This window comes from Ylistrum balloti, unplaced genomic scaffold, assembly GCF_031769215.1.
Source record: "Ylistrum balloti isolate Yb309-2 unplaced genomic scaffold, AGI_CSIRO_Ybal_v1 Utg370110, whole genome shotgun sequence".
NCBI classification, from domain to species: Eukaryota; Metazoa; Mollusca; class Bivalvia; order Pectinida; family Pectinidae; genus Ylistrum; species Ylistrum balloti.
Genome location: NW_026782132.1, coordinates 1,398,720 through 1,420,693, shown reverse-complemented (window position 1 = coordinate 1,420,693; position 21,974 = coordinate 1,398,720). Strand labels below are relative to the sequence as shown.

Genomic DNA, 21,974 nt, shown 5'->3' with positions numbered 1-21,974 from the left:
ATGTTAAAGGTCGATCTTGATTGGAATATTAGCTTTCGTACAGATAATTGTAAAAGAACGTACATATTTTATACAATAAAAAAAGATAAAGATGTAATTTAAGAAAATGATAAGTCTAGAAGACAGAAAATAATTTCAGAACAATGAATAACTCAGGAAGATAGAATATAATTTTAGAATACATTATTTTCTTAATGAATGTATAAGACATTGTATTGAGAAAATACTGCTAAAGCTTAAGTTTCTTATATAAAAAACACGCTCATACGATCACTTTTAAAAAGTCATAATATTGAATGATGTGCTAATTGATACTTTATTGCAATGTTATTTGATAAAAAGATTTACAAGTTTTCAAAACAAGATAATTTGAATCAGTAAAACAATTTTATTTTATATCAATATTAAGATATCAAAGATGACACACTAACGCAAGTATACAGATAAATGAATACAACATCAACCAATAAGTAATCGTAACTTCATGTAATACATTATAACATGTTGTATGTGCTAAACTAACGGTGAATTATGAAACGATAACACTACATTTTTATGCATGAATGTTCCACACATGGGCGTTCTTTAACCAGCCAGTACTCATTTCTTTTTTACACAAGAGCAATCAGAATTTACCTTACCTCGGCTCCGTAAACAATCAAAACGTAAATCAACACAATGACGTAGTGTATTTAAATGATAGGAAATGTCTTCCTGGTCCGACCGAAAAACCAAAAAGTGGCCCTCTCAGTATGTCTTGTTAAATTTCTATTTCTATTTCACTAAATGCTAAACATTTCTTCGGCAGTGAAAAAAAGTTTGCAAACTTTAGTAGGAGTTGATCTTACAAGAATTTGACGATACATTATGACCAACACCCAGTCTGCACAGTAGGCTGATAAATGAGTTGGTCTGTATTAAGCTTAAGTGCGTTAGCAAAGTCCAGTAGCATGGTCACTGCAGCTGCGTCGGCTGTGGGTTTTCTTGCCAACAAATGGATACAGTAATTTGTCATGAAGAAAGCGGAAGTACAGTCGTACTCAATGGCGTAATTATCATCCAAGTAGATGACTGTGTAATCAGCCTGAAACAGGAAAAGAATATACAATTATATCTACTAAACATAGTCATACAATGATAGCCTATCAAGAATGCACATGGACAAAGATATTCAATTTATTTAATCAATTAGCAGATTTGTAATTAAATTGACAAAGAAATTCAATAAATGAAATTGTAGTCACCTGGACAAAAAGATTCAATCAATGGATTTGTAACCACATTGACAAAGTTATCCAATTAACGGATTTGTAATCACATTGACAACTAAATTCAATTAACGGATTTGTAATCACATTGACAAAAAGATTCAATTAACGGTTTTATAATCACATTGACAAAAAATATCAATTAGCAGATTTGTAATCACATTGACAAAGAAATTCGATAAATGAAATTGAAGTCACACGGGCAAAGAAATTCAATTAATGGATTTTTTAATCACATTGACTAGTAAATTCAATTAACGGATTTGTCATCACATTGACAAAGAGATTCACTTAATCGTCTAAAATTCCATAAAGTCTTGATAAAATTTGGCACCGGCTCATAATATATATACGAAATTCTCGTTCTGCTCTTCATTCTGAACTAAATTATACTGAAATCCATTCATGAAAAAAATCAGTTGAACCTTGATATTCTTCAGTCCCCTTCTATATTTCAACATTTAATTCTCCTCTCCTAAACTCTGACATTTCATAGTACTATTTCTTTGATTATATGGCAGTATATAAACATGAATTTTCTACCGGAAATTCGATTGTGTCCTTAAACGTTGGAATACTTTGATATTACACTGCAGCTGACGATGTGTTTTAAATGAGACACAAATGTATAATGGTTCTACTGACAAATATCTACCTGTTTCTATTTATTTACTAAAAAAACCATTGCAAATTACAAAAATTCTTACCTTTAGTTTTTATCAGACTTTTGTTTAATGCTCATTTTGATATGATAATTTTGGTTTCGAATTGGGAAGATCGAGATAAAAGAAATCAAATACCTTTGGTGCAAGGAAGAAAAAGCCTTCTTTCCAATGCCCAGGGACAACTTCACCTGTCAGAGCACCTATTTAAAAAGAAAATTTAGATAAATCACACGTAAATTTATATTATTGTTTATATCCTGTATATCAATGGTAAAAATAAAGGGCAAGGAATATCATCATTTCAAAATGGCAGAAAGTAAAATAAAGACACAAATATGTATTCAATATAAATTATATATTGATATATTAATAAACTCCTGTTGTCATTTATCTTACCTGTAGCATTTAGAAAATCTCCAGTCGGAGATAACTTTCGGCAGCTATTAAAAGCACTTGCATCCCCATTTGTAGCGCCGGCTTTAGGTTGGATTCCTATAGTGGTACATACGCAATCCTTTTCAAAGAACCCTCCTCCTGCTGTCTGGATCTTACCTATTTCATACCACAATCCATTGTAACGTTCATTGGTAAAATTGGATGAGGGAGGAGGAGCCATGCACCCGGAAGCAGACACGAGAAAGGCATGAGAGATACCTACACATATGACCTGTTAAATTAGAAAGTTTGTGATAATAGAGTGTTGTGTAATACAATCTTTACTATTGACTAACACTTTGTAATCGTTATATGAATGAAATCGGCTAAATAAGCATTGCCTTCCCTACCATTTAATGCTGCATAGTTTGACATTCTTCAGAATAAACAGGATTCGTGTATGGATATAAGTGTAGTAAGTTAAAGTATGATCGTCAATAGTAAGCGCCCCCTTTTGTCAATAATCGGATTTCATTCAGTTATATATATAATTACAGATATCAATCAACATTTCAACTACAAGAAATAACATTCACATTACATTATGAATGCTGTTTCCAATGGACAGCTCTTTCATTAATCTATCAACAGTATGTTCCCAATTAGAATATTTTTCGCACAATCATGAGATCAAATATATATAAAAACTTTACATGAAAACTTATAAACATATTGTAAGTTGATAAGCATTACCCTTAGATAACGGAGCTGATGGTCAGCTTACCTGTACAATCAGTAAGGTATACATTTTTTTGATTCAGAGGTGTAGATCAGATGATGTCTTTGTTCGCTACTGACTTATTTCATGGCTCTGACTGCCTATATATATATAGCACACGAGGCACATGTTGACCAACGAGAGTCTTATCAGGATTCCAAACTATCATCTTTGGTTAGCTTACTGGCGAGGATTTAACTGATAAATGCCTTCTTTTATCTTATTTGTTTTCCATTTTTCAGAATACTGCTACATGATCCTCATATTCATAAGCCGTAATAATTGTAAACAAGCTAAAAAATAGTCAACATGAAAATAGATAAACAAAACCATATCTTTATAAGCCCGTCCCATAAATAAATATGATTATTCTGTCGTGTCAAGAAGGCTATGTTAAGTATCGACGAGATTAACTTGTATTTTGAAAAAAAAACCTAAAATGTGAGATGTTTTCATGGATAGATAACTGATTGAAATCAAGAATAGATTTATTATTCGTGAACATAGATATTGATGTTTTATTAAGAGATCCAGTACTAAGGCAGCACGCATGTCTGTCAATGATGTGATTGAAAACTATGAGTTTGGCATTGTTTTAATGTCTATCTTTTGAGTGTTATGCTTTTGTTTGTTAGGCTGACAGTACTCTAAAGTCTGTATTTACATGTACGTAAGGTCATTGGCGAGGACACGTGTTAATGTATGTGACCATTGGTTATGAAACAATATCTAGTAAGATAAAGCACTTCGTCTGTACGTGTTTACTAGATTCCTGTCTTCAAGTGATCGATATCATTTCTATTTCAATGACCTGGAATATTTTGAAGTAACGATTTACACTAGAACTAGCATATTTATATACAAGTTTATACAAGCAAAACTGAGTTAGAGGCCAAAAAATGAATTAAACTGCATCATGCAGTTGTTTTGTCTTTCGAGGACTCGTCAGTGATGCTTTTATTGTATATCATATTTGTTCAAAAGTCATAGATGAAGGGTACACTATTGATTAATGAAATTTTAGTGACTAGAATTCGATAGAATTGATCAATCAATGGTCTTATCGAAGTACATGTGTAGATAGTCTAAGACTTTAATAATAAAACTACATATACGACATCATGTTGGCAATGGTACACACACACACCAAATAAACACACAACGGTAACAACCATTCACATTTGTGCACGCGTCATTTACACTTCCCTGTTCTGCACATAAGATGTAGAAGTTACATATGATGTCCCCAATGTATGATTTTTTGTAAAGTTTGTATTTTTTCTTTGAAAACTACTGTATCCTTCTTGATGTATCCCTTAACGATGTCACACTTTAGCCCATGGCTTTCCTATGTGAAGAAGGCTTCGGACTTTGTCTGCAGGTCAAGACATACCAAAGGGTATAAAATAGTATTCCCCGCTTAACTCTCAGCATTGCGGTAGTGTAATAATTGCTTAACAATCGTAAATATAATGTGACCAGGTGGAGTGTCCTGCTGGAGGTCTTCGGCAGTACACTTCGGTGTGGAAGCACTAGAAAGTCGATAACAACAGTGCTATCACAAGGAGGCTATCATAAATAAATAGCAGCCCCTGAAGACGACTCTCTCAACACATGTCTCGCATACATTGCACACATTGTGAGGCTGTTCATAAATTACCATAGCTGTTAAGCAAAATAAACCGAAACAAGTTCTCTTCCAGACGAGAATCTTTAAACACATTATATATATATATAATCTTGCATAAACATTGGGCATATATTCATTATTTAATAACATTTGTATTCCGTAAAATGAGGTGGGAAAATCTACCATCTGACTTCTGTTTCATAGCAAATCACGGTATTGTTGGCAATTTTACCCCATACCCAATTCGTTTCTTATCTCTAACCTTGTTATTGGTCACACCTCTACTGCCTACCTTAATCTTTATTTTAATCCCTAACCTTGTTGTTGATCGAAGTTGTACCAAAACAACCAACATAATTTGAACAAAGGATTTTACACGAAGACAAATGAAAAGTACAAATAGAAGATGACCAGGTATTCTGGAAGGGTACGCGTCTTCTGTTTCAACGGTGACACCCCATGTATCTCTTGGTCAATCCAAGAAAGTAATGTCAAATGCCCAAATGAGAACAATGTAAATGACAATTGAACCATCAGGCATACTAATGAGCATCAAATATGTCCACTTTTATATCGCGTAAAGAATATAACCCCACGTGGTCAAAGCACAACTCTCTAGCGTAGTTTTCTACGGAATCCATAAATATCTTGAAACTCACATTCCGGCCAATGGACGGGGTTTCACGATATGAAAAAGTTGACATACATTGACGTGCTAAAAGTATTCGATCACAACGGCGGCGTGTTTTTTTTGACATTTTGACATACACTAGTATACGGTCGATATAAAATGTCGCCGAGAGGTAAACTAATGATTCAATTGCAACAAAATTACACACTTTAGTATTTTGTGAGATATCTCTTTAATCTGATCACATTTTAAACCCTCGAATTATGTAAGCAGTGGATGTAGTCAGATGTAATCTCCATCCAGATATTTGTATTTCCCTGAACAAGTCTTCTTTCTATTTTACAAATGTTACGCGGGATTGGAGTTTGATTTTGACAGACAACAAAACATTTTCAATAATATTTATATCTGGAGACTGTGCTGGCTAACTCATGCAGTGGATTCCCTTCCGGGCAACACATTCCTGGATGGACCTTGCACGATGTAGGGGCGCATTATCGTCTTGGAAACAATAACAACCTGAAGGACAATGCCTTGTTATAACAGGCCAGAGATGTTCTTCCAAGACTTCCTAATATTTTGCAGCATTGAAATTTCAATCGATAAAAGTAATTAAATTGACAGTAATTAAAGCCTTAAATCATCATTTTATATTTGTTGTGTATCAAACGCGGCCGGAAGAGATCGGGTCTCCATCCTCCGTCTCGTTTTCTCCAGATGTTAACACGGCGGTCCTGACCAATAACTATTTTACTTTCGTCGGAGAATATGACCCTTCCGAGAATATGACCCTTTCCAGTTGTCTAAAGTCCATTTCCCCTTTTCTCAGCACCACGTCTATTGTATCCATGTTTGTGCAGATGGCGTTGAATAGGTCGTTTTGAGATAGGAAACTTTCGCCATTCATTAAGTTTAGTTGTAATATCGCTCACCGAATCCCTTCTATTTGTTGCGATAATCACGGTTGCTCACTGAACGCGGCCTGTCTGTTCGTTGTTTTCCACTGATCCAGAACTTGAAAACGTTTTAATGATATCAATAGTTGTAGATTTAGGTAATTTTAGCATCATACTTATATTTCGGCGAGAATATCCGCTCTGAAATAGCCCTATGATAATATTTTTCACATCCATTAAAAGATCCCTGCCTTTTCAATCCATCTTGGCTTCGTAGTAATTCGGGGGAAACCAGAAAGCAGACGACAACAAAAATTTCATTCTATATTTGTTGTGTATCGTCACATGTAAACACGGCCATTAAAAGATCTGCCTTTTCGAAATCTTGGCTTCGTAGTAAAAGCACGACAACGTATATCAGTGACTATGAAAGCGTAAATTTTATCAGTGACTTTTTAATACCGAATACTTTTGGCACGTCACTGTAGATTGACGTTTTGGATCTACATATCTATCTGAAAGGAACTATTTTAAGATGATATTCAGCCATCTATCTTTAGCTTTTTTTCCGTGAAAAGACGGTAGTAGGTCAGGCCGCAATAAGCATTCATGAACCAGCAATTCCTTAGTGATTATAAATCCTAATCAAAGAAAATATAATAACGACTACCATTTGTATTTGATGGCCGCAATGTCCCTTGGATTTCGGACATATAAGACGAACAATTTTTGACTTTATGAAGTTTGAATGTTTATTGTGTAAGTTCATGGTATAAAACATAATCATTACTTGGTGTCTAAATTACTAAATGAACAAAGTTTATCTGTTAGAGAATATATCTGTCATGTAATCTTGATGTGGTAATCTCTGTCTGCATTATATATAAACCTCATATATATTCAGTAATAGGATAGAATATATGAAATTAAGAACAAACATATTATTGCTGTTATGACAATATAGTTATGGTTTGATATTAACAGGTGTCTATACAATGTTTTCTCTGAATATCATTATCTCGAAGTCTTCAAGTCAAACATTACTTACGCATCATAACGCATTAGCATTTGTTACGTGTACGAGGACTGATAGATAAGTTGTGAGTCTTGTATTGAAGAACTTCAGCAGTGATGCCTTTTTACAGCTCTACTTTTCCCTGAATATTTACGGCTATGTCCCGGAGACTGGTGTTATTTGTTCAATTTATGTCGAAGAGGTAGCAAAAACTACAAAATCGCTGAAAGAACAGTGATTCAATATTTGCATAAGAAATGTCCAGCACCGAAGGATATCCAAACCATATGCTACAGTGAAAAGGTGGATGGCATAATTTTAGCGTGGCAGGCAGAGCCTTTGGGATTGACGCCCGTCCTGGAAGGCCTGTCATGTTGTAACCCCAGAAATGGTTATCAAAGTCAATGATATTGTTATGGCTGAAAGGCGAGTTACAGAGAGTTATATAGCCAGTACAGTTAAGATTTGACAGGAAAACGTACATTCCATTCTTACGGAAGATGATGCAATAAAACAGCTCTCAGACAGATAGACTCAGTTGATCAGAAGTACACCAGGCGGACTTTGTTGAGTCTGAATCTTTTAGAGGCAGATTCCGCACACTTTCTGCAGGGGTTGGTGAATGATGTTTCAGCATAAATTGCGATATTTCTATGGGGACAAGGTAAATTGACTTAACTATTAGAAATGAACTATTTTAAATATACTTGTTAAAAACAGATTTTTTAAAAGAAATAAATTACTGAACAACAACATCGTTCATTTGTTATTTATGGCTTTTACTATGAACTCTTTAATGAGAAATTTGTCTTTATTTTATAAGAATGCGTCTAAATGATAGTATCGATGGAGTTGTTTGTCTTTGTACTGGCCCTGTTGTAGTTCATCACTCTAAGTGATCAACTAGCTCTTTCACACTAATTTCTTCCGGGAGATATCGGACTTCCAACGGGCATATGAATCAGGGTGAGCGCTCCGACGAATGGACGGTGTCATAGTTGGTCCTAACCAAGACTCATCGCATTAAGGTTGTATGGAGGAACTTTTCATAATTTCGGACGATAATTGTCATAGATAAGCACGACGTTACGAAACATTAATTGAGAAAGAATGTGTAGTGGAATTGGCAGGATATACAATTAGTTTATCCTAGAATCCATGGAAAAGATAGTGAACCTTTGTTTTCAAAACTGATGAACGGTTCGTTATTTTTAATATGTAATGGATATATACGTTGTGAAAAAGATCTTAAACTGATTACCATCATTCCCTATAAATTGGAAACAAAACACTGTTATTGGACATTTTGATAAGAACTAAAATAACGACATGAACAAAGAAAATACTTACAAAATCACATTTAAATGTATAAATATCTGGGTGCACTTGCACTGTAATGTCTACAATTCATATAGCAGTGTGTCCACTTTTGGCAACAAAAGATGACAGAAAAAAAATAATAAGACGAGTTTGAATTTTTGATCTTGCATATGACAACACTATTTAATCAGTAAAAACAGAATATCAAAAATTTTTAATTTGAAGGAATATAAAATAGTAAATCAATTCATCTATAAATATTGATATTAAACGATATGTTTATTATATAGCAATAATTTTGCATATTGTCACAGCGGTGAAATTGAAGAGGAATGCGATTCAGATTGAGATACGACTTCTGAAGAAACATTATATAACTAGACCTAGATTCACCTTTTAAAGTCAGTGAATGTAGTGTTATGAGACCTATCAAATTTTATCAAAATGGCTTATAAATGAAAGACACGATTTAAATGAACAAGTGTAATATGAGAAATGTTACAATGCTAATTGATGTTTCTCAGTGTGGTTAAGAAGGTATCTGAAGGTTTTATTCTAATTAAATATTTCAGAAGTATCCGTGGACGCCATCCCCTAGTCCCTTTTTGGTCTTCGCTTTATAGACTTTGAACCCTATTTCAATTGTGAGACATTATTTGGACCGGCATCGAACTCTACATGACGAAGGTCGTCGTTAAGGCAGAAGACACATGACCTTTCGAGAAACATGGTCGAATTTGCCTTGGACATTTGTTGCAAATGCCCAGCGTAGGTAGCATTTATATATTTATATGTATAATAAACAAACGAAACTCATCTTTAACAGTTTGAATTAATTTATTTGTTGTTTGCCCGTGTCGCGTCAAATTATTCACAGAAACATTCATCCAACAATAGAAGAGAAAAGTGTACTAGGAATGAGCACGTGGCTGATTACATGAACGACGCCATCTTCAGCCTCGATGTCAGTTTCTTGTAACGTTGCCACGTTGTTAAGCTTTGCGACGCCATCTAGGAAAAAGAGCATCACAATCAGTATAAAACTGTGCCAAACAGTAGTCGTGTAAATTATTAGGTACTTACCATAGTAACGACTAGATAGATTGAGCAATATCAAGTTTTTTTCTTGATATGTTCGATTTATGATCGAGCAAATAATTGATAACTGATCAACATTACGTTGAATGACTTGTTCACGATGTGTTACTTTGTGACCAAGAACAAAATGGCCGTAAAAAGCAATTCCTGAATACTGACCTGAACCGACGGTTAATGTAATGGAGTGACCAGTGTACATGGTGCTTATGTGACCGCTGTGATCGAGAGATTTCTCGTGGAGGGTACCGCGGTGGATATGGTAATCGACCAAACCTGTTGAAAGACGGAAAGATGATGAACCAGTGAAAACATCTATCAACAGGCGTTTCACCGACTCCTTAATAATATAAACTATGACATTATTGTGTTCACTACATAAGCTGTATATTTGGATATGCTTATATCACCAAATATACGCGGTGTAGGTGTACCCGAGATAAATGCTACTTTTTGAATACAACACCCTAAAGCTCCTTTTTTACGCCAGGTCTGTGATTTGTCAAGAACACGAACTGAGTTGTTTGCATACAAGTGTATGTTACATCATGTCAAAGCAATGTTGTCCTTGAATCAGAACATTTCTCGAAGATATTTTGAACATTCATTACTTTTGAAAAATACTGAGCTCAACGCCAATAGGAAACTGAAATGCATGATTGCAGAAATCATACACGTACAAAAACGGGATATTAGTACGGTATTTCATACCTTGCGTTTAACTGAACAGATAGGATTATGAACGTTCAACGATCACTGTGCGCGCACACACAAACAAACAAACACACACGCACACAAATGAGGATCCATTTCAACCTAGTTAGATTTTAACGTACAGTTATTTAAAAAGTAGTCAGTCGTTGTGGTATCGTCTTTTTATCAACTTAAAGTGGATTGTTGCCTTTTTGACAGTGATTTTTTCGCATACTTATATAAATCATCATAGCAACAGAGGTGAACAACATATTTCAACAAATAACCTAGACATCCATACAAACACACACAAGCGCGGAGTAATAAGGTTGATACATTGAATATTAGTGATGAGATATAAGAAACTTACGATGAGTCAGGGAATAGCTGGACTTGATTTTCTGGAGAATGGAGGGATCCAGAGAATTGATGGCGGCGTTAGTCGGTGCGAATACTGTGTATCTTGTTCCTGGAAACACATTATTTTATCATACAAAGATCATTTTTGTTGGTTTGTATGAATTCCTTATACTGTTATAACAGAATACAATAAAGACTTCTGTATGATAAGAATGGTGATTACATTTTCGTTGTTCTGCACGAATAATGTGCTAATATATTTTTTCAATCATGTAAATTATTTTCAATCATATTTGTTCATGAATTACAAATTGTAGGAACTTGAATATAAAAAGAACATTTTTTAATGCACCGGAAGTGAGTATTTTCACTCCTTAGAGTCATTCAAAACAAAAAATCAGTGTAGCAGTTATCTTGATATTATTCTATACTCAGTTCTTGGTCAGTATTCGTACCTGCAGTCCTGTTCAGGGCGCCCTCTAGACGCGCCACCTTGACGAGTTCGAGGAACTCACTAATTTCATAATCAGGATTCATGAGTATCTGGTCAATGGTTCCCTCGGGGACACTTAGGACTTCATCAACAAGGTAGATAACTCCGTTAGAGCCCTGAAGTACATCCATGGACACGACCCTGGCTTGGTTGAAGAAGATTTGCTGTGAAGATGGAATTAATTGAAAGATTATTATTCCATTCAACTTTTACCCTGTACCATTTTTGATAAGAATACTATACTTATTCAAATCTTGGATTTGTATCTTTAATGTGATTGTGGCTATAGTTACTAGAATTAACATCATGCTTCTTTTACTGATACTTTGCTCAGCTAAGTTTTACATGTAATAATTTGAATGTATTTGATATCAAAAGTTTAACCCTGAAGAAGGGACTTACATTTCCAGACATGTATACTCTAATGGAATGTCCGTTCAAACTTGTCAGGACTTGTCCGGATCGAAGGTCAAAGGTGAAAATCTCTCCCTTGACAACATGGTACTGGAGAACGTTAGCTAACTCATTTGGGTTAGCGGTAAGGTTGGCGGCAACCTCACTTGGAATCTTGGCAAATGCAGAGTCAACAGGAGCAATAATGGTGAAAGGGCCTGCAACAGGGTTCATTTACAATGTCATTCATAAGTTTTATTATTTTTAATCCTAAAACATACTTTACCAAACGTTAAAATACGTTCATGAATTAAGAAATTAAGAAAATTGTTTGTGAAGAATGTTTTCCAACTGTAAAACATTCCACTGACGCAGAACAGGAGAACTGGTTATATGATAGGACCATACTTAAGTTTCGATTTTATTTAAGAATAATGAGGCCGGATAGACTAATGATAAAAAGAATCCTCGTGACGATTTGTAAAACACCGATAAGAGGGTAGTTATTATTTATTTTTCAACAACAGTATTTCTGATGGTAATCATTCAATGGTTTCTCAATAGATTGTATAAATACACGTCTTTGATTATGTTGAAGAGAGTCATCGCATTACCGAAACTCATTCTTTGACAATTTATATATATTCTTAAATTCGCGATACTTTTAGATAGAAATTAAGTAATTTATATGAAATCTAATAATATCTCAACATGATACGTGTACCTTGATCCCTGATGACGTCATCAAGTCCTGCTGTAGCGAGGAACTGTGTAAGTGTGGTAGCATTATTGGCGTTAGCGAGATCCACTAGGTTAGGCAGTGTGGCTGCCGCCAGTGAGAGGATGGAAAGAAAAACAAGACTAGTCTTCATTGTCAGACAGGGACACGACTCGGCTCAGCTCGAACGGCCACAAAAATGGACAAAACCTGGATAAGTACAGATGTCATGTTCACGGAATGACGTCAGTGCTCCGATATATACCTTATCTCTGTGTGTCGCAATACAGTATTCGTGATCTATCCGTTCTGGTTACGTGTGGTAAATCCCATATGTTGTGTAACCGAGGTTCCAATTATTGTCCTACAGTAAGGCTTCATTTATGGAATCATTGTTACATATGTCCACGTGAAATGTGAAGCACAATTGCGTGAACTCTAGGGTACCGTACGATTTATCACACGTGTGATTTGTGTACTTATTTTCTGTAAATTTTGTCCATGTTTGACCAAAATGTAAATTATCCATAACCTTACAAGATCTAATTGTTCTCAACATAAAATACGTTGTATAAACCTTACCGCTGAATACAAGTAATTACTCAATTAAATAAATAACTTTCCTATGATACAACAAAGCTCCTGTAAAGAAATTAGGGTGCAGTCGAGGGCGTTAGGTCATGACCCCTAAGTAGACCCTGATATCGGAGTGATAAGAACTATCAGTTGAACAGTGCCACAGCAAACAGACCAGTCAGTGCCCCGAGTTTCTGCCATAACGACCGTCACCATGCTTGTTCTACTAGCTGTATTGTTGCCCTGTGTCTTCGCCCAGACCAATGATACCATTATAGATGCTTTGAAAGCCAGCTCGCGAGAACAGACACTAGTCGCCCTAATCCAACAGGCGGGACTCACAGATGTCCTCGCCACTGGAGGTTTGCCACATTTAATCTGAGAATTATTAATATAATGTATTATGTGTTATCCAAATATATTATAAACTATATCTTTATATGTCTAGTTGTTAATTTGATGAGTTTATCAATAATCAATTAAAAAAAAGTATCAATCTGTACATTAAAGCAGCTGTCAGGGACCTAATGTTTACACAAAGGTACCCATTGTCCTTTAAATATCAGGGATTGCCTTATGTCGATGATGAACTTGTCTTGTATATCTTTTCGACAATGAATACAGTTTGGATTGTTACAATGTTTTCTCACGAGTAATTATATTCGATACAGTACGGTACCATGTTTTCGTTCCGTTATTTCCATCAAATCAATTAATCAAACGATGCTTGCTTGACAAACTTGTAAGACTATCAACATTCTACTTAACTCGTCAAAATATTCTTCAAACAAATATTTCCGAACCCTCTTTAATGCATGAATGCGAGCTGATTTCGATTTGAATTTTCCGTTTGGGACCAGTAAGCTATGTTGAATGAGTATCTAACATATATGGAACTAGGTCAATTTAAGTATGCGGTAAACTATTTCAATTGACTTTTGTTATCGGGGGGAAGGGGTCAATTGTCCTGGTGCCCGGTAAGCCTTTGTTACCAGAGGGGGGCAATTGTCTTGGTGCCCAATAAGCCTTTGTTATCAGAGGGGGACAATTGTCCGGTAAGCCTTTGTTATCAGAGGGGGACAATTGTCCGGTAAGCCTTTGTCACCAGAGGGGGGGGGGCAATTGTCCTGGTGCCCAATAAGCCTTTGTTATCAGAGGGGGACAATTGTCCTGGTGTCCGGTAAGCCTTTGTCACCAGAGGGGGGTGGGGGCAATTGTCCTGGTGCCCGGTAAGCCTTTGTTACCAGAGGGTGGGGGGGGGGCAATTGTCCTGGTGCCCGGTAAGCCTTTGTCACCAGGGGAGATAATTTTGTATGCCTGAAACAACCATCCAGAAACATGTACCTTGAGAGCACTATCCGCTAGACGATTTCTATGGCAACTCTATATCAGCTTTACTTTCATACATCTGTAAAACACCTATAGTCTTTTTACCACCAACTTTGTAGACACTCGGTGTGCTTGGCAAAAGTTAAAATATTATGACATAGCTTTTGTTCTTACATGGAGATTATTTTACCTATCCAGGGCCATTTACATTATTCGCTCCTGATGACCTTGCCTTCTCCAAGCTCCCGTCGGCGACCCTCACAATGCTGAAGAACGATACCAATGCATTGGCAGAAATCCTCAAGTATCACGTGGTCAGTGGCACGTACAAAATGGATGATTTGAAGGTTAATGAAATGATGTTGGAGACACTGACTGGAGATCAACTTAGAGTCAACGACTATATGTACAAACGTGTAAGTTTTCTTATCACAATCACCCTTATCGTGATATTGAACGGGCCTTTCTCTGTGATAAAAACCTAATAGAGTTTAAACGTTTACTGGATCCGATTTACCTGCCATGCGTTAAAACAAGGAAGGTGACAATTTCAGCATGATTTTAGGTGATAATGCTATCAGTTGATGTTATATATCATAATTAAGAAATATCATCATTACGTCTAGATTTTCACATATCTTTTCATCTCTTTGGATTTTTCTCAGTCGCCTACAACGTTTCAAACTTTTGGTCCTTAGTAACACTGACGAGTCCTATATATCACGAAACAGTTATATGCTACAGTTAAGTAATTGTCTGGTTTTACTGTATCTCAATCTAAATTTGTATTTAAAGGTGCTTTTCACTTCTGTGTCTTTTGAACACTCTAACAGAATATAATAACGATCTATCTTTGTTCTTGAAACACCTTATCGATTTCCGATAAATGTATGGTGTCAAAAATAAAAATAAAGAAACAAAATGGTACTTGAAAGTCATATTTTGATGTTTGAATATGAGATTGTTAGAGAGGCAGCTGTAAAATATATTGTTTATGGAATAGTTAAGTCCTATAGACTTGTCATATCGATAATGGCCATATCTAGATTCCTTTCATTCTTGGCCTGGCTTCATGATGCACAAACAAATTAGATTTTCATAAACGTTAATATCGTTAATATATATATATATTTCCCCTCTATATTTCAAGTATTTATTTCCATTCCCCCCGTCAATGCACTGAAGGACGAAATATATACAGGATGCAGTTTTATCTGTATAGCTATGACAATGGAGATGAATTTACGACAACACTATTCGCCATTGTAATGGCGCAATGGATTATTATTGTAATGTTTGTACCGGCTGTAAACCTTTATGTAATGTGTATTTTGTAGTCAACTGAAATGAATTAAGTTGTGGAATACTTTCTTTTCATTTTAATAAACATCATTACGTAAGAATTGTTATTTACAGAGAATCACGATAGAGGGTGCCACAATCACGTATGCTGATAAGATCGTCAGTAATGGAGTTATACATCGCGTAAGTCAAGTGCTTATGCCACCAAAAGGATCTGTTGTCGATGTACTACAAGCCGATGGAAGTTTCAACACACTCATTGCTGCTGCTCAAGCCGCTGGTTTAGTCGACGCCCTCGCAGGTATGATAAACGGACAGATATATGTGACCAGTCGATCCATACCACTGTACGTCAATGAACCTACAGTCAGTTCGATTTGTTTTTAAAAATAACTATTTTCTTTGAGGGAAAAATTGCGGTAAATAAGCATGGCAAGAGATTTCCCCACATCTCACAATTATGTATAAAGATGTGTGTATATCTAATGCTGTATTTCACAGCAACTCTAAATCCTGATTTCGAAATCAATATGCAATGATTTATTTCTGTTTATTGGCCAGACATATTAAAATATATCTAGCAAATTACCAATGAGGTTATTTTCGACCTGTAACAAAGATATGACTATTCTCTTCCACGAAGATGTTGCAAAACAATATCATTAAAACCTTTTGATCAACTAATAGACTTCCTTACCAGTGAAATGATAGAGGTTTATACGATTGAATCCCCACAACTATCCTCTTCAACGTTTCCTTGATCGGTATTGTTTCATGTATCTTTCGTGCTTGGTCAGTGTTTATCCAACGAGATGACTCGTCATCAGGAGACTGATTATTTATATAAAATCTTCGAAAAATCCTCGATTGGAAGATAATACATACATGTGTAGCGAAAGAGCTAAAGATGTTATTTTTTCCCCACAGATGGACCCATCACTGTTATGGCGCCTGACGACAATGCTTTTGCAAGTCTTGGAAATGAAACCGTTTCTAAACTTCTAGCTAATCCAGATATTTTAGCAGGTAATATGCAGTAGGCGTTTTATAAAGTCTTTCATTAAACTGGAACAATGACAACAGAGTATAGTTAGGACAATTTTAGTACGCTGTAGAAGAATTTATTTCAGCTTCAAATTGGTCCTTCAAACAAATGATATGAAATATAAGTTTTCTTATTAAGTCACAATTAATATCTAAATCCGTAATATTTCGTTAAGCCAGTCATGGCCCGGTTGTCCTCCGAGACAATTCCTTGTTTACCGGAAGTCGATAACGGTCATGCTGTGTACTGCGATAGTTTCTTGTTTACCGGAAGTCGATAACTGCCATGTTATATACCGTGACAGTTTCTTGTTAACCGGAAGTCCATATCAGTCATATTATGTACCCAGACAAACGATCAAAATAGTGTCTACTGAAATTAGTTAACGATACAATCGCATTGTCATTCGCGACGTAACTTGTAAATCAATTTAAATCAAACAGAGACATACACTGTTATTTTTTTTCATTTTAATAAAAAGAGAACATAGGCAATAAGGGTAAGCTGTAATATACTTTTTTGTAAACAACGGCTCTACACAACGATGCCGCCTAAAAAGTAACACCTCATTCTGTCTTTTGTGTATCATATTGTAAATGTGGAAACAGTCGTTTGATATCGGCGGGTGCACTCGATTTGCCCGTCACGCCGAACACGTCGAATCGAGCAGCACCAGCGGCAATTGATACTGACCTGGAGCCTGAATTTCACGGGTTTTACATTTCAGATGTTTTGAAGTACCATGTGATCCACGGTTCTCTGTACTCCGCGGGTATGCACTCCGAGTATCTTAACACCCTGGAACAAGACGATCGTGAGAGGCTGTATGCCTCATTCACAGGTGAATATGTTTAAAAACTTTTGAAATAGATATTCACATAATTATTTTTTAAGTATGATTATCAAAGACCGTGATTGAATATTGTATGATTTGAATGTTGATGCTGTTGTAACCTAGTCGTTATATATAGAAACTGTGGAAGTGATGTTCTCACGTCATTACATTGTCAAGATAAGATCTTTGTGTGTGGCCCGAACATTTTATATTTTTGTCGGTAGCGGTTTCAGTAAGCAAGGTGATTTATGCCGTTTCAAGTTTAAATTAGTGTAATGGTTATTTACATAGAATGTAGTAACTCTGCGCGCTGAAGTTATCGATTATTTGAGATTGTATAAATACGTATTTATATATTTTTTTCTGCTTGACCAAATTTGGTACTGTATCAATGTTTTGACGAGGAGCGTTTTTATAATTTCCAAAAATACTGGCTTTTTTTTCAGTGGGACAATCTCCTTGCTTTTTGTAAACATATGATTATGATGGCCCAATTTTGAAACCTTGTTGTCTTTTTCAGTTTTTGAAACTTTGGTGATAATTCCGTCATGTCTTCCATGGATTGTAATGTTTAATTATTTGCCAACCAATGTAAACTAGATTTTTGGTTTGGTTATGATTATTCAGTTGACATTCGTAACATTCATGAATGTTAACATAGGACCAATGTTTATCACTGTCATTTTTCTGACGATCGTATGGTTATTTTTATTCTATTGTAAGGGGCGGGGGAGCAATTCCAATTTGTGTCTGTTACTTGCTGTATTCCTATACCTTTGCAACATGAGTCGGTAGTTCAAAACTGAATTTGGTATGGTTACGACAAAACGGCATTACAATTATTTAGGAGTAGATTGACTAAACTATTTTCATACAATGACTTAAATAAAGAACAATGAAGCTGCATTAACTGGCCGCCATTGTTTCCGTCGTTGTTTGTAGTGGTACGTCATGTTTGCGTTTGTTTGTTATAGGATACTCCTTGTCGGTTGACGGTGCCCGCGTCACTGATAGAGACATGAGTGCTACTAACGGAGTCGTCCACAAGATAAATCACGTCTTGGTCCCCAGCAGCCTCAAGGCTAAAATAGCTGCCCTCTAATCTTGTACTGTTAAATGTTAATAAACCTCAATTTTCTATGATCAACTGTGAAGCTATTTTTCGTTATCATTTCAACAGATTTAGAACTGGACGTGCATGGACGGTCCTGTATGATTTCAACAAGCGTTGTGGTATAAGATATATTGAAATCAAATTTGATAATTTAACGAACTTTTGTTTACGTTAGTGAATTTGAACTGAACGACAAGGCTTATATTTAGCCACATGAAAGTCGGTTTAAACATAATATATTTTTTTCAAACATAATGATTGAACACAACTTGTTCCAACTAATAAAGTTCTTTTATTGGAGATTACAAAAGATGGATGCATACATATAGATAGTGTCTTGGCAATGTAATTACAATATAAACTGGGATGGGGATGTGAGGAGGGGATAGAAATGTGAAATAGTATGATGGGGACGAGGATGTGAGACGGGGATAGAAACGTGAAATAGTATGATGGGGACGAGGATGTGAGACGGGGATAGAAATGTGAAATAATATGATGAGGAAGAGGATGTGAGACGGGGATAGAAATGTGAAATAGTATGATGGGGACGAGGATGTGAGACGGGGATATAAACGTGAAATAGTGTGATGGGGACGAGGATGTGAAACGGGGATATAAACGTGAAATAGTGTGATGGGGACGAGGATGTGAGACGGGGATAGAAACGTGAAATAGTGTGATGGGGACGAGGATGTGAGACGGGGATAGAAACGTGAAATAGTGTGATGGGGACGAGGATGTGAGACGGGGATAGAAACGTGAAATAGTATGATGGGGACGAGGATGTGAGACGGGGATAGAAACGTGAAATAGTATGATGGGGACGAGGATGTGAGATCGAGATAGAAACGTGAAATAGTATGATGTGGCCGAGGATGTGAGATGGGGATAGAAACATGAAATAGCTTGATTGGATGAGGATGTTTGACATCACACAGTTATATTATATCCTAGGTATAGTTTCTTTAAAGCAGTGTTGCTGTTTAGAACATGATAAGCTAGTTATGTTGCACACACATTTACATCTTTATGTGATTACCACTATAAGCTTCCATACCTATGTTATATGCTTCATTGATCAAAATACCGAGTGGTTGCGCTATTTTTCTACAGCTGTTTTCAACACTTATCGACTGACTCTGGGCCTGAAGCTTCGATAACATATACCTGTAACACATTCATGATGGCTATTACACCCTGAAATGAAATATACATGCATTGGTTGCAGTTTCAAAAACATACATTAGTAATGGTTGATTTAAACAAAATTTCAAGTTGAATGAAAATGATCTCACAGGATTTAATTTTTAGAAACACAATCTGTGACGAAAGAAAGATTTGCATGAGTTTCCAGAAATCTGCAATATTACTACACTAGTTCTTTCACACGAATGTCGACAGGCATTCTCAATAAAACACACTGGAAATATGTTTCTTAGCAGTTACTAATTATGTTAAGCGGTATCCCCTATTTCACAATCCTATTTTTTCGGCAAGTGACCTTTTTTGTGATACCATTTTTGAGGAAAACGTAAACAGATCTTAATTTTTAATGTATATATATTATTCTATACATTGTGGCATAGTTGTCCTAGGCCTTTTCATTTACGTGTTTTGTTTATTTGAAATGTATTTCCAGGAACATCTGCTTTGCGCTAGTCTAAAACAACACAAGCGATATTGTAGTGTCCGTGTAGTCTTCTTAGTGACGCCTGTGTCTTTTTTTGCCGGTGTGTTTCTCTTTGATCTCCCCGACATAGATCGTCTTCAGACCTTAACTAAACAAACACCGGGTACCTCGGCTTGGTTATTACCTGGTTGTGTAAACCAGGACTACTGGTCCAACACACTGTTGTTTCACTACTGTTTTAATGATTTATTTCAAAGGGGAATAAAGTGTGAAATTTCAATATTGATGTGTTTTGTCATTTCATCATGATTTCATTTTAAAGCGAAATACATGTAAATGACATTTTTATAAAAAACGATTTTAAACTCCCTTGTTTGTAGATAAGGTTATTACAATACACAACTGATTGACAAGTACCTTTAATTCTGTATAGAAGGTTAATATAGCTGGTGTACAACTAATTCTGTATAAAATGTTAATATAATTGATGTACACCTCATTCTGTATAAAAGATTATTATAACTTATGTACACCTCATTCTGTATAAAAGGTTATTATAACTTATGTACACCTCATTCTGTATAAAAGGTTATTATAACTGATGTACAACTAGTTCTGTATAAAAGGTTAATATAATTGATGTACACCTCATTCTGTATAAATGGTTATTATAACTTGTGTACACCTGATTCTGTATAAAAGGTTATTATAACTTATGTACACCTCATTCTGTATAAAAGGTTATTATAACTTATGTACACCTCATTCTGTATAAAAGGTTATTATAACTTGTGTACACCTCATTCTGTATAAAAGGTTATTATAACTTATGTACACCTCATTCTGTATAAAAGGTTATTATAACTTGTGTACACCTCATTCTGTATAAAAGGTTATTATAACTGATGTACAACTAGTTCTGTATAAAAGGTTAATATAATTGATGTACACCTCATTCTGTATAAATGGTTATTATAACTTATGTACACCTCATTCTGTATAAAAGGTTATTATAACTTGTGTACACCTCATTCTGTATAAAAGGTTATTATAACTTATGTACACCTCATTCTGTATAAAAGGTTATTATAACTGATGTACAACTAGTTCTGTATAAAAGGTTAATATAATTGATGTACACCTCATTCTGTATAAATGGTTATTATAACTTATGTACACCTCATTCTGTATAAAAGGTTATTATAACTTGTGTACACCTCATTCTGTATAAAAGGTTATTATAACTTATGTACACCTCATTCTGTATAAAAGGTTATTATAACTGATGTACAACTAGTTCTGTATAAAAGGTTAATATAATTGATGTACACCTCATTCTGTATAAATGGTTATTATAACTTGTGTACACCTCATTCTGTATAAAAGGTTATTATAACTTGTGTACACCTCATTCTGTATAAAAGGTTATTATAACTTATGTACACCTCATTCTGTATAAAAGGTTATTATAACTGATGTACACCTAGTTCTGTATAAAAGGTTAATATAATTGATGTACACCTAATTCTGTATAAGAGGTTATTATAACTTATGTACACCTCATTCTGTATAAAAGGTTATTATAACTTGTGTACACCTCATTCTGTATAAAAGGTTATTATAACTTATGTATATCATTATAACCGATGTACAACTAATTCTGTACATGTATATCATTATAACTGATGTATACCTCATTCCGTAGAGGGTTATTGTTACCTGGATATTGGTAAACCAGGTGTACTAATAGTTACTCTCCTAGTTATTATTTAGAATATATCAAAACACTTTTATAAGACCTTGGATTTTC

General features: G+C 35.2%; 3 protein-coding genes across 3 annotated transcripts; 1 reads left to right on the top strand and 2 right to left on the bottom strand.

The window, feature by feature from the left end:
* Positions 1-865: 865 nt before the first annotated feature.
* Positions 866-3,116, bottom strand: LOC132550167 (apolipoprotein D-like). The gene is made up of 4 exons (XM_060214184.1): positions 3,093-3,116; positions 2,330-2,600; positions 2,069-2,133; positions 866-1,084 (listed from the first exon to the last, which is right to left on the bottom strand). Exons 1-4 carry the CDS (start codon positions 3,114-3,116, stop codon positions 866-868), a joined length of 579 nt encoding a protein of 192 aa, XP_060070167.1.
* A 6,345-nt stretch (positions 3,117-9,461) lies between these two features.
* LOC132550213 (transforming growth factor-beta-induced protein ig-h3-like) lies at positions 9,462-12,484 on the bottom strand. Its single transcript, XM_060214250.1, has 6 exons — positions 12,337-12,484; positions 11,622-11,830; positions 11,182-11,383; positions 10,737-10,835; positions 9,836-9,949; positions 9,462-9,589 (listed from the first exon to the last, which is right to left on the bottom strand). Exons 1-6 carry the CDS (start codon positions 12,482-12,484, stop codon positions 9,462-9,464), a joined length of 900 nt encoding a protein of 299 aa, XP_060070233.1.
* Positions 12,485-13,120: 636 nt separating this feature from the next.
* Positions 13,121-18,519, top strand: LOC132550214 (transforming growth factor-beta-induced protein ig-h3-like). The gene is made up of 6 exons (XM_060214251.1): positions 13,121-13,268; positions 14,434-14,651; positions 15,652-15,838; positions 16,465-16,563; positions 17,310-17,423; positions 18,392-18,519. Exons 1-6 carry the CDS (start codon positions 13,121-13,123, stop codon positions 18,517-18,519), a joined length of 894 nt encoding a protein of 297 aa, XP_060070234.1.
* The last annotated feature ends 3,455 nt before the right edge of the window (positions 18,520-21,974 follow it).